This window comes from Scardinius erythrophthalmus (genome assembly GCF_964197995.2).
Source record: "Scardinius erythrophthalmus genome assembly, chromosome: 24".
Lineage (NCBI taxonomy): Eukaryota > Metazoa > Chordata > Actinopteri > Cypriniformes > Leuciscidae > Scardinius > Scardinius erythrophthalmus.
The window spans coordinates 19,035,580-19,049,213 of NC_138244.1; the positions used below are offsets into that span (position 1 = coordinate 19,035,580).

General features: G+C 38.0%; 1 protein-coding gene across 1 annotated transcript in view; it reads left to right on the forward strand.

The window, feature by feature from the left end:
* The window catches only part of tmem266 (transmembrane protein 266), a 72,342-nt gene that overhangs the window by 53,789 nt on the left and 4,919 nt on the right, over window positions 1-13,634 (forward strand). Inside the window, exons 5-9 of the mRNA XM_081356469.1 lie at window positions 1,162-1,218; window positions 3,812-3,950; window positions 7,732-7,847; window positions 10,021-10,201; window positions 13,125-13,184. Of these exons, the coding sequence (XP_081212595.1) occupies window positions 1,162-1,218; window positions 3,812-3,950; window positions 7,732-7,847; window positions 10,021-10,201; window positions 13,125-13,184 (553 nt within the window). The remainder of the gene's footprint in view (window positions 1-1,161; window positions 1,219-3,811; window positions 3,951-7,731; window positions 7,848-10,020; window positions 10,202-13,124; window positions 13,185-13,634) is intronic.

Consider the following 13,634-nt stretch of genomic DNA (forward strand, 5'->3'; position numbering starts at 1 on the left):
AATGTTAATAAACAATGTTTTTTTCCATAAATATTGGTGTATATAAAGTTTTGTAGAAACTTCTGAGACTTAAATGAAAGATAACGGAGTAACATCTCTACAAAAAAAGATTTTCATAGATATGAGTGTTTAAAGGTCACAGGCGACTAAAACAACCAAGCTGCTGACTCTGAGACAATCATGATTTACAGAGAGCCACCAGGCTTACTAGAAAGCCTTTTTCACAATTATCGATAAAGTATGTTGTTTCAAATTAATGAGACCACAACGAGATCTATTGGGTGGATGTATTTGATGTAAGGCTTCGTCTGAATGTTTATGCTGTAGGGCCGTCTTAATTGAACCCAAGAAAAAGCAGTTTCACATAGTGCTGTTACTGTACTTTAAAAGTGTGTGTGTCCTGACACGTGCTGACTTCCATTGATTCCCATTTCTTCAGATCCAGTTGCATTTGTCTCTGGCTCTTTTAAAGCAGACTTGCATTTATTTCCTTCAACTTGCGTTTTACTTGTCGATAAAGGCCAAGAGACCGGAAAGCCTGAAACTTTAAGCGTCGCTCTTATCTTTTAGCCTGAGAGAGAGAGAGAGGGGAAAAGAGAGTGAAGTAGGAGATAGAAAAAGCTAAAAAGACTACCGTGTGCCACCTGAGTCAGCAGTCACTAAAACACAGCGTCTCCTTCGAGTGTTTCGATGAGATCTCGCCAGCTTGCGAGTTTATGAATACATATTGCAGGTCACTGATATATTATGAGCTGCGTTCAGAGACTAGATGAAAAGGAAAAAAATGATTCGGGTTGGAAATGGGTTTTGCGGAGGCACCGGGGTTATTCCGCCACCAAATGGAGGTGAATTCTGTTGCCGCCACATCTCGATATCACTTACATTTCGAATTACCCTGCGTACACATTTCCCCTGCAAGCTCATTATTTACGTGTGCTGTTCGTGGGTCGCTGGAAAAAGAATGTTTGGCTGTTTTTTTTTTTTTTTTTTCAAGGCTTCTCTCTTGGCTTTCACAAAACGTGGCTTGTTGTTCTATAGTGGATGATTTCACAGAATGCAATGTGCTGAACCATCAGAAATATGATAACTGATTTTCATTAATCTGTTCTTTCATTCTGTGGCTCTTTTCCACTTATATGTGTGTCTCTCTTGCTCTCCCAGACTGTCTTTAGGATTGTGGTGCTCGGGATATGGGATTATATAGAGAACAAAGTTGAGGTAAGCTCCCCGGGGTCCCATTAGTACAGGGGGGACACAGAGGGAAGAGGCGAGCCCTTGAAACTTAATGAAGAATGAGTCTCTCTGGCGCAGTGACACTCTCTTAATGTCACATTGTTGCCTGAGCAGGAGAGGATCCATTGATCCAACTGGGATTGGCTATTCAGTTCTATTGACCCCGCCCATTCATTTACATATTACATTTTTCTTTTTGTCATATGTGCCTGATACGAAGTTTTTAAAAGCATTTACATGTGCGCACACACACACGACTGAAATATTAAGTAAAAAGGTAAATAATATATTTATAATATATAATAAATATATAAAATTAAAAATAAATTTATATACATTTATATGTATGTATATACATGAAAGAAATGAATATTTTTTGTAAAAAGAGTATATGTATTCTATTTGATAGCACTTATATGCATAAGTGTGTGTGTGTGTGTATATATGTATATATATATATATATAACATATTTTTATATATATAATAACATATTTTTATATATATATATATGTATATGTATGTTAGTGTATATATATGTATGTATACATATGTGTGTGTGAGTGTGTATGAAATATATTAATGTTTTTTAATGTTTTTATTATATACAGTGAGGAAAATAAGTATTTGAACACCCTGCTATTTTGCCATTTCTCTCACTTAGAAATCATGGAGGGGTCTGAAATTGTCATCATAGGTGCATGTCCACTGTGAGAGACATAATCTAAAAAAAAAAAAATCCAGAAATCACAATGTATGATTTTTTTACTATTTATTTATATGATACAGCTGCAAATAAGTATTTGAACACCTGAGAAAATCAATGTTAATATTTGGTACAGTAGCCTTTGTTTGCAATTACAGAGGTCAAACGTTTCCTGTAGTTTTTCACCAGGTTTGCACACACTGCAGGAGGGATTTTGGCCCACTCCTCCACACAGATCTTCTCTAGATCAGTCAGGTTTCTGGGCTGTCGCTGAGAAACACGGAGTTTGAGCTCCCTCCAAAGATTCTCTATTGGGTTTAGGTCTGAAGACTGGCTAGGCCACGCCAGAACCTTGATATGCTTCTTACAGAGCCACTCCTTTGTTATCCTGGCTGTGTGCTTTAGGTCATTGTCATGTTGGAAGACCCAGCCTCGACCCATCTTCAATGCCTCTAACTGAGGGAAGGAGGTTGTTCCCCAAAATCTCACAATACATGGCCCCGGTCATCCTCTCCTTAATACAGTGCAGTCGCCCTGTCCCATGTGCAGAAAAACACCCCCAAAGCATGATGCTACCACCCCCATGCTTCACAGTAGGGATGGTGTTCTTGGGATGGCACTCATCATTCTTCTTCCTCCAAACACGTTTAGTGGAATTATGACCAAAAAGTTCTATTTTGGTCTCATCTGACCACATGACTTTCTCCCATGACTCCTCTGGATCATCCAAATGGTCATTGGCAAACTTAAGACGGGCCTTGACATGTGCTGGTTTAAGCAGGGGAACCTTCCGTGCCATGCATGATTTCAAACCATGACGTCTTAGTGTATTACCAACAGTAACCTTGGAAATGGTGGTCCCAGCTCTTTTCAGGTCATTGACCAGCTCCTCCCGTGTAGTTCTGGGCTGATTTCTCACCTTTCTTAGGATTATTGAGACCCCACGAGGTGAGATCTTGCATGGAGCCCCAGTCCGAGGGAGATTGACTGTCATGTTTAGCTTCTTCCATTTTCTAATGATTGCTCCAACAGTGGACCTTTTTTCACCAAGCTGCTTGGCAATTTCCCCGTAGCCCTTTCCAGCCTTGTGGAGGTGTACAATTTTGTCTCTAGTGTCTTTGGACAGCTCTTTGGTCTTGGCCATGTTAGTAGTTGGATTCTTACTGATTGTATGGGGTGGACAGGTGTCTTTATGCAGCTAACGACCTCAAACAGGTGCATCTAATTAATTGATGGATGCACCATAGTTAGTTCTAAATAACTAACAGGTCTTTGAGGGTCAGAATTCTAGCTGATAGACAGTTGTTCAAATACTTATTTGCAGCTGTATCACACAAATAAATAGTTAAAAAATCATACATTGTGATTTCTGGATTTTTTTTTTTAGATTATGTCTCTCACAGTGGACATGCACCTACGATGACAATTTCAGACCCCTCCATGATTTCCAAGTGGGAGAACTTGCAAAATAGCAGGGTGTTCAAATACTTATTTTCCTCACTGTATTTACTGATTATTTTATGGTGCACACACACTCACACATAGATACCAAAAAGCTGTATGTTTTGTATAATAGAAAAATATATAAAATACAAAAAGAGTAAATTTTATATATATATATATATATATATATATATATATATATATATATATATATATATATATATATATATATATAAAATGTATACAAATAATAATATATTTAGAATTTATAAGTATTATTTATCTATTTATTTAAGTACATAGTTATGAAGCTGAGGGACTATAATACAGCATTACCTGCTATGTAACAGCCCATAATATTAAAAAGACTTTTACATGTTACAAGCTAAAAGACACTGGCGTATGATCGTTTGTTTGTTTGTTTTTGTCAGGTATTTGACGGTGCTGTGATTGTCCTCTCTCTGGCCCCAATGGTGGCCTCCACGGTGGCTAACGGTCCCAGCAGCCCCTGGGACGCCATCAGCCTCATCATCACCCTCCGCATCTGGAGAGTCAAGAGGATCATTGACGGTCAGCTGCTTTATGACAACACTCAGTTTTTAGTTCACCAAATGTAAATAATTTTGACCCTTAAAACACGTCAGGAAACCCTTAACGAAAGTGTTAATGTAAATGCATTAGCCAATTCAACTGATTAATCTTACTAGCTGTTGTCCTGTCCGGACCAATGAGTGTGAGTTATGATAGACGCCTCACACGCGCTGCTGCTGCCAGTGGTGGTCTTATTAAAATTCAGATTGATTCAGAGTCTTTTGTTGATGCTGAGAGGAGCATGATGTCCATAATTTCTCAGCACAGGTTCTGTTTATGCAAGTGTATTCATGATCGATGGCTGGGGCAGGTCACCCTCATTCTCACTAAACATCATTGAGCTGTCGAGTGCAGCGCCGTCATGAACAACAAACATCCCCACCAGAGAGAGATACAGGCACATCTAGTTAGATTTTCATATGAAAGACATGATAAATAAAAGTAGCAAGATTACTGAAACTGAAATCAAATTTAAAGATATATAAGCTTTAAAGCTATAGAAGTATTTAAGAGAAACAAAAACGAATACAAATTACAAAAGCGCATAACAAAAAAAATACTAAACCTTAAACTAAAAGTAAAATGAAAACTGAAAATATAAAAGTGAAGGCTAATTTAAAATATTAATAAAACTGTAATAGAATACTAAAATAACAGCGGATACAAGAAACTAAAGTACTGATGCAATATCGTGACAAGGCATTCACCAAAAACAATTTTAGAAACTAACAAAAATGCAATGCATAAATAATCATGAATATGGCATCAGTACACAGGATAGCGAATCATAATAGAGCTCATTTACATACAGAAATCATCAAAGGATGGTAGTAAAAACATCTTTACCTGCAATTAATGTTTAGTCTAATTGTTGGCAATATATATATATATATATATTAGGTATATTTAAAATTATTTTGACTATTCTTACAATGAGTTTGTAGCATGTCAGTGCAGTCCATATTTTTTGTCTTGTGTACCTTTTTTATTCCAATTTACATCTAAATCACTTTGTGCCCATGTATCTTGTGTATTATGCATGTCCGTTTGCCCATATCTTTTCCATTTTCTTCGAGAATGGTTATGTGCAAGATATGAAAATTACATTGTTTCATGTGTGTACGTTCATGCGCCTTAAAATGAGAGAGAGAGAGAGAGTGCACATTCGGCAAAAACAGCAGACAGCTGAATACAGTCGTTATACTTTACACAGTGTTAATACAACACCAGTGCAACACTGAAGTTATGCAATCTGAACACTGAAAAATGAATTAAAGCTTGATATTTGATAGAGACACGCTGACCAATTAACATTCATGAGCTCAAGTCTCACGGTGAGTCTGGTCCAGTTTTACGCCACCCTGTGGTTGTTTCATGTTCACAGCAGGACATAAAACACCATGTGCTGAACTTTTGAAAAGACACCAGTGCACAATTAGATTTACTAAGGGTTAGTTGCTGAAACATGTTTTTTATTTTATAGTTTTTATTTATATAATTATTTAGTTTTTTTATTTAAGGGTTAGTTCACCCAAAAATGAAAATTCTGTCATCATTCTCACCCTCATGTCGTTCCAAAGCCGTGAGAATTTTGTTAATCTCCGAAACAAAAATTATATTTTTAATGAAATCTGAGAGATTTCTGTCCCTCTATGGACAGCTACGCAACTACCACTTTGTCACTTCAAAAAGTTCATAAACAGATCGTAAAACTAATCCATATGAATTGAAAGGTTTAATCCAAATTTTCTGAAGAGACACGATCACTTTATATGATGAACAGATAGAATTTTGTTTCTTATTCACCATATAAACATTCATTAACTCATCAGTTATGGTAAACAGAGGACCAAGCATGTTCACTTGGCGTACGTGAACCAATGAGGTTCATTCTCGTGTTACGCAGCACGTTTGAGCTTCAGCAAGAACCAGTGAGGTTTGTTCTTGCGCTTCAAGCCAGTATGGTTGAGCTTCGGTTTATGTTCGCTGATCAGTGTTTATGCGAATAAAAGCCTAAATTCAAGCTGTTCATAATAAAAAGCGATCGTGTAAAATAGCAGCATTCTGAGCAGTACAATTTCTTCGATTTAAGAGACATTATGCATATTAAATCCAACTCTAAAATGCCTATTTTATAATACATTTTAATTTTAATACATGTAAATATACCATATATATATAAAATAACATCGGCATGAAATGGAAGTTGCAATAGTCTTTTCTTCCCTATTGTGACACATATCCGAATGAAACTGCTTTTTGAACTTAAAACAAATGTAGGACGGGGCTGGATTTTGTCCATCAGGAATTGATTGGATGGTTGTGGTTTGCTATTGGTGGATCTCATGTGAGTGACAGGTTGCCCCGCCCTCATGTCAGTTAACGCATCATCAGAGAAGAGATGAGCTGCTAGAAGAAGGGGAAGTTATTTTGATTAAAGATTACGAGGACACTAAAAAAAAAAAATAATGCACAGATAAATCATTTATAATACAGTAATATTCAATAAAAAAATAAAATAAAAAAACCAAACAAACAAGATTTGTTCATTTTGATTTCATGTTGAATTTAGAATAATATATAACAATCCTGAAATGTATGAAGAATATTAAAGGACTGAGTAACACATTGCCATGCAGCAAAGCATGCTGGGAGTTCTCTCGGCAGATGGTACCAGTGTGAGAAGAGTCTAATTGATATGGAAAGCGAGTGGATGGTAAGAGGGGTCATGTGGATACGGCTTTATTAAGAGCCAGCAGCACCTGATAAAAAGCCTTTGGCCCTCTCAGCACAATCCCAGCCAAGCCAGAGAAAATCAACGTCAGACGCTATTGTCAATTCATGTAATATCAGGCCAATATGGTCTCTCCGCTTAGCTGTGGATGGAGCTGATGTTAGCATATGGCTGCATTGGATGTTTTCAGAAAACAATTAGCTGTTTATCAAAGCAGTGTTAAGCCTTTTAATATTTGATTGGCTGTTTCAGAACAGAGATGAGCTATTTAAATATATTCAGATACATTTATATACATATATATTAGTATTTATCATTTAATAATAATATTTAATGTTCTTTTTTGCAACGGGACCAACAATTGATTCAGCTTGATACAAAAATTGTCACTTGGATAATTCTCTTATTTTTCAACATTCCCCATACAGTAAAGTATTGTGATGGTATCATTGTACAGTGATGACATCAGATTGTAATACCATGGTACTCACCATACTTATATTTACTTGTAGTTTTTGTAAGTCCAAGATAATTCAAGAAATATCATACATTTTTGGTCTTTAAGATATATAAAAAAAAAAATTTCTATTTATCAAATAATGCTGTATCATGGTTTCCACAAAAACATTAAGCAGCACAGCTGTTTTCAACATTGATAATAATCAGAAATGTTTCTTGAGCATCAAATCATATTAGAGTGATTTCTGAAGGATCATGTGACACTGAAGACTGGAGTAATGCTGAAAATTCAGCTTTGATCACAGGAATAAATTACTTTTTAAAATATATTCAAATAGAAAACAGTTATTTTAAATTGTCATAAAATTTCACAATATTACTGTTTTTACTGTATATTTGATCAAATAAATGCAGCCTTAGAGAGCATGAGACTTTCAAAAACAATGAAAAAATCTTATCGACCCCAACGATAGTGTTTGAATGTACAGTACATAAGCCATGTTAATTTCATGGTTCATTTTTTGTTTCAGAGAACAGTACATAAGTTTGCTCTCTTCTCTTCTGTAGCGTACGTGCTGCAGGTGAAGGTGGAGATGGAGATGGAGATCCAGCAGTACGAGAAGACCAAAGCTATGAGAGAGGAACAGCTGGAGAGACTCACACAGATCTGTCAGGAACAGGCCGTGAGTCATGATCAATTAATGCTTCTGTTTTACCCTTCACTCCTGTCCGACTTTTACTTTACCAACATAACACAAAGAGCACTTATATTAGGCCAGTGACACACACTTTGGCAGTAGCATTAGGAATACAGGTAGATTTTTAAATGTCCCTACCATTGTTAAACCAGACTATTACAGATACACAGGTACTCATACACATTGCCTCTAGTTATTTAGGTCTTTCTTGTCTTAGGCCACGTTTACACCTGGTATTAAGATTTGCCATTTTGGTTGATCGGATCACAAGTGGACGACGCTAAATACAGGTGTAAACGGGGTCTAAAACATTTTGAGCTTGTCCACTTTTGACCACTTCCAGAGGTAGTCGAAAACACATTCGACCGGATTGCTTTCGTATGTGTAAACGCTCATGTGGTCGAATGTGTTCGAACATTTACAAAAGATTATAGGAAGCGCACTAGCCAGATGGGATTCAAACATTGTCGGCTGAAGGCCCAAGTTTGATTTGAAGATGAAAAACATACCAAGCACAATGTTCTCTCACCTTTCCTGATTTCTAACACACGCTCAGCTGGTCTACTGTCTATCAGAGCAGAAACAAAAGCTGATGCTTTCCATATGTTTTTCAATCGTCTCCTTTCTTGTTCATGTGTCAATTGCATAAACTTATTTTGTCCGTTAAAAAAGACATACATTTACCCGCCCATAGACCCTCCCCTCAAAGAAATCAGGACAGAAGTGGTTGAAAGTGGACAAAAGAGACGGATTAAAACACCAGGTGTAAACGGAAATGTGTCTCCCTCATCTACTTGTGATCCGATCGACCTAATACCAGGTGTAAACAGGGCAATAGAGTGGTGCTGGGATGATATATTTTTGTAGCCCCAAACCTGGAAATGAGTTAGCATTTTAGCACTTCCGGTTACATCGTACTGAAGTCAATGTTTTTTTTTTAAGCCTTTATTTGTCTTGTAAAAGGCGGTTGCTAACAAGTATCTTAATGGGACTACAGAGGTTGTCGGGGACATTAAACGTCATCAGTCAAACTGGTAAACTCATTTATTTACTAGTCCGCTTTCACAGCCTCGTTGTGTTTATAATTGTGCTCTTGCTATCTATTATAACTCGAACTTTCTGGAGAAAATGTTTTTAAACAAAGTCTGAAAGAGTTGTTGAAGCTTAATGATGTGACCGTAGTGTAGTTTATAACATTCGTTTAGCTTTTGAATTCTGTGAATTTTATTTAGGCTTCAAAATTCATAAAAGTTGTGGTCATTCGTGAAGATCATCATGATGAACAAAAGGTGTAAGTATCATAAGCTTTTGTTAGTCACAGACCTTATTTTCTGCAATAATCCAAAAGGAAAATCCTATTGGTTTTTGTCGAGGGATCCAGTGTGATGCTAACTCCGGGTTGGCATACAAAAATACCGCTCTATTTTCTCCCCTCTCTAAACATGTTACTTCATCATTGTGTGTTTGACCAGCAGATGGCAGCACTTTGACACGCAATCAAATTTCACTTCAGTTTCATCTGCTCAGTAACACAGCACCTGTAATTTAAAATATATGCGTTTTGATGGATCAGATTGTGTCAGATAAAGACAATTTTTTGCAGTTGAGCCATTTTAGGGTCACTTTAAAAAGTGATTTATTTTTATTTTTTAATCGGTGTAGAATTACATGCCACTGAAGTCGATAGACTCTGATCTATGTGAATTGTGTCTCAACAGCACAAAGCATCCTGAATATCTCATATTTTTACCAAGCTCACGCTTTATTTCTGATCGGGTCACGCCGGATGATGCAAGCTCCTGTTTCAAGCTGCAATCCCAACCCTGTGTATTACATAAAGCAGTCACGTGACCCGTCCAGCCTGTCTTGGGTCCACCAGACAGATAACACAGACAGGGATCAATGCACACCACTGAATACACAATTTACCCTAGATGTGTTTCTGTTGTTTCTTCTGCTTGGGGATGAAGGCAGATAAGACTGTGCTAGTAATGTCTTGAAGAGTGTGTTGGGAACTGATCTAAGGCCTGTCGATATCAGTGCAGTCATTGATTATGTCGAGTGTGTGGACGTTGATTCAACAAATAATAATAATAATAATACATTTAATATGTGCCTGGCCGGTATATCAGTGAGTCTCTGTTCCTCTCGTTGTCAGTTTGAGATCAGGCAGTTGAGGGCTCATCTGGCGCAGCAGGATTTGGATCTGGCCGCTGAGCGAGAGGCTGCCATGCAGATCCATCACGTTTGGGGGAAACAGAGCAGCAGCTTCCAGGAGATAGACGGCCTAGGCCCCGCTGGATCTGACAAACACACCAGAGAACCCAGACCTGCTCCAGGTACCAGCCCTGTCCCTGTTTTCCTGCTCTCACAACTGAAATCTAGTGACCTTTATACATGTGCCACTAAAATGTCTCTGGTAACTTTCAGTACGGTACTGTATCAATTACATAACTTTGTATGATATCTTCTGTAGATAGATAGATGGATGGATGGATGGATGGACGGACGGACGGATAGATGGACGGACAGATAGACAGACAGACAGACAGACAGGTAGACATAGACAGATAGATAGATAGATAGATAGATAGATAGATAGATAGATGGACGGACGGACGGACGGACGGACGGACGGACGGACGGACGGATAGACGGAGATAGATAGATAGATAGATAGATAGATAGATAGATAGATAGATAGATAGATAGATAGATAGATAGATGGACGGACGGATAGATGGACGGACAGATAGACAGACAGACAGATAGACATAGACAGATAGATAGATAGATAGATAGATAGATAGATAGATAGATAGATAGATAGATAGACAACAGATAGATAGACAACAGATAGATAGATAGATAGACAGACAGACAGGTAGACATAGACAGATAGATAGATAGATAGATAGATAGACAGACAGACAGACAGACAGACAGATAGATAGATAGATAGATAGATAGATAGATAGATAGATAGATAGATAGATGGATAGATGGACGGACGGACGGACGGACAGATAGACAGACAGACAGGTAGACATAGATAGATAGATAGATAGATAGACAGACGGACGGACGGACGGACGGACGGACGGACGGACGGACGGACGGACGGACAGACAGGTAGACATAGATAGATAGATAGATAGATAGATAGACAGACAGACAGATAGATAGATAGATAGACAGACAGACAGACAGACAGACAGACAGACAGACAGACAGATAGAAACAAGCAGACAGATAGATAGATAGATAGACATATAGATAGGCAGATAGACAGACAGACAGACAGATAGATAGGCAGATAGATAGATAGATAGATAGATAGATAGATAGATAGATAGATAGATAGATAGATAGATAGATAGATAGATAGATAGATAGATGTCCATTTCATACAAATAGTGCAAAATGTAGTTTCTGTGCCAGTAATAAATGTTTGTAACTGGTCATTATTCTCAGTTCACTCCCCTTTATTTTGAATGTAACAGAAATTGAATGAGAAAACTCAAGTTTAGTGATTCTCCTGCATTAAATCAGCCCGGCCTCTAAACACAGACTACAACATCCATTCAGTATTTACTGTGACAGTACAAGCAGGACAGATCGTATGATATCCCATTATAACAGACCGCTATAATGTTCCCCGCATTATGTCAGGTCACATTGGGATCTGTTTGGCAGGAGTACAGCTGTTATACACAAACACACACACACACACACAGGCTGCTCTGTGCATTGGGCCTTGTTCCTCCTGAAAGAGTATTCAACTATGGCACAAACATCTGTTCCTTTAGCCTGAAAAACCCCTCAATGGTCTTCGTGCAAGCCACACTTCATCCCCCAGAGGACTGTGGGAAATGTGGGCACCAGGAGCCCGCCCGTGGCTCTTTCCTCTAAACGGCACATGGACAGAAACACCGTCAAAGCAGAGGCCGACCCGTGGAGACAGAAGAGCGGAGGAGAGGAGAGAGTGACGGTTGCCTGAGGGCTCCTTTCTTAGCGCCCATATTTTACATTTGGCGCCTCAAAGACAGGAATTAGATGAAGACAAAGACGCAAAAAATATAAGAGCTGCTGAGTGATCTCATTTTTTAAAGAGCTTCTTTTTGAAGTTGTGGCCGGCTACCTTTCAGAGTTCAGCGAGAGCGAGGTCTCTTTTATCTCCGCTGTGGTTCAGATGAGAATTTACTGCGCCGAGCGACCGCGAAGAGATCCTGCGTGACATGATCAGGTTGAATCATCGCCCTCAAAAGTCTGCTTAGTTTCAGGAACCGGATTCCTGAAATACTGGACGGAGACACCAAAAATAAATAAAACGACTTCGTAAAATGATTAAGATTTGAGAGGAAGCCTGAAACACTGTTTCGTTTCAAACATAAATTTGACATTTTTAAAAACAAGAAAAAACTGCCAATAAGATAAACTTGACTGAAAATATGAAGTCTTCACATTTTTCTTTCGACTTGAATGCATCTTGTTTTAATGATGTCTGGATATTTTTACTGGAAAACAAGGCATAAATTAAGATTGAAGGACATGAAGGCAGACCTCACATGCATATTCTAGCCTGGTGTAAATCAAAATGGTATTTTGGCAAAAGCAATGATTACAATTGTACATTTTAGATTTTTTTCTTTCTTTGAAGAATATGGTTTCATATTAACTCTTTCTTTGCCTTTCTCCCTGGAAGAAGTTAAGTGTGTGTGGTCGTCTTCGTCTTCATGTGTTATTTATTCAGCTGGGATTGTCTTCCTGGTGTTTTAGTCAGCTCCCCATCTCCTCCCGAGCCTCCGTTTGATGAATATTTTAAACAGGAAAAATGAATTTAAAAAGGCGCTGTGAGTTGGGTCTCGTCTCCAGAGATGTGCGGATGGCACTTAGACTCCTCGCTCTGCCAGGCGGATCATAAGAGCTTCTGCCCAGCCGATGACCTCCGCTGCTTCTACAGCCACAACCACATCAGACAGACTCTTTATGGGTCAGGAGGCCAAGCAGAAGACAAGGGTGGCCAGATTCAGAACGTTAATGCATTGCTTACACTGGAGCACGCTTCACCACATAGTTATAAATACTAGTTTAAGCCCCATTATAAAGCTGTGAAATGAGAAAAATGATCAGAAAACCTTTCAGATTTCTTTGGATTCTATTGTGTTTTAAACTTTAGGGAAAAGAGCTTATTAGGTTTGTTGGTTTTGGGATCATCAGATCACATGATGTTGTGATGGACTTACATTTGTTCTGTTTCAGAGAGTGTTCATGATGATATGAATAACTACATCAGTCAGTATTACAGTGAGCCAAGTAGCGGTAAGACTAAAGTTATTTATTGCTTTTTTATTATATTTTGATTATTTATGTTTACATTATGATTCTTTTTTGATTATACAGTGTTCTATTATATATTTTATTTTTAGGTTTGATCTATGCATATAATTTTTGCATGTCAATTGCATATGCATTTACTGGCATACCGATTTCACCAAGTGCAACATGTTCCTGGATCAACAACCAATCAGATTTTTACAGTTCATGTCAAGTTTAGGCTTACAACCAGGGTTAGGTGCATCTATATCAGTGTTATTCTCCTATCATTTCCCTCTGATTTTAGGGATAAGTTATGGGTTGAGTTAGGTTTAGAGGTCGGGATATGAGGAGCTTTTGCACCGGAGGAACCTTTTCATATTTCCTAGAACTAATGGCGGAGGTACCTGTTTTTTTTTTGTGTTCGCAGCGCAAGAATCCTTTGAAGTAGGAGCT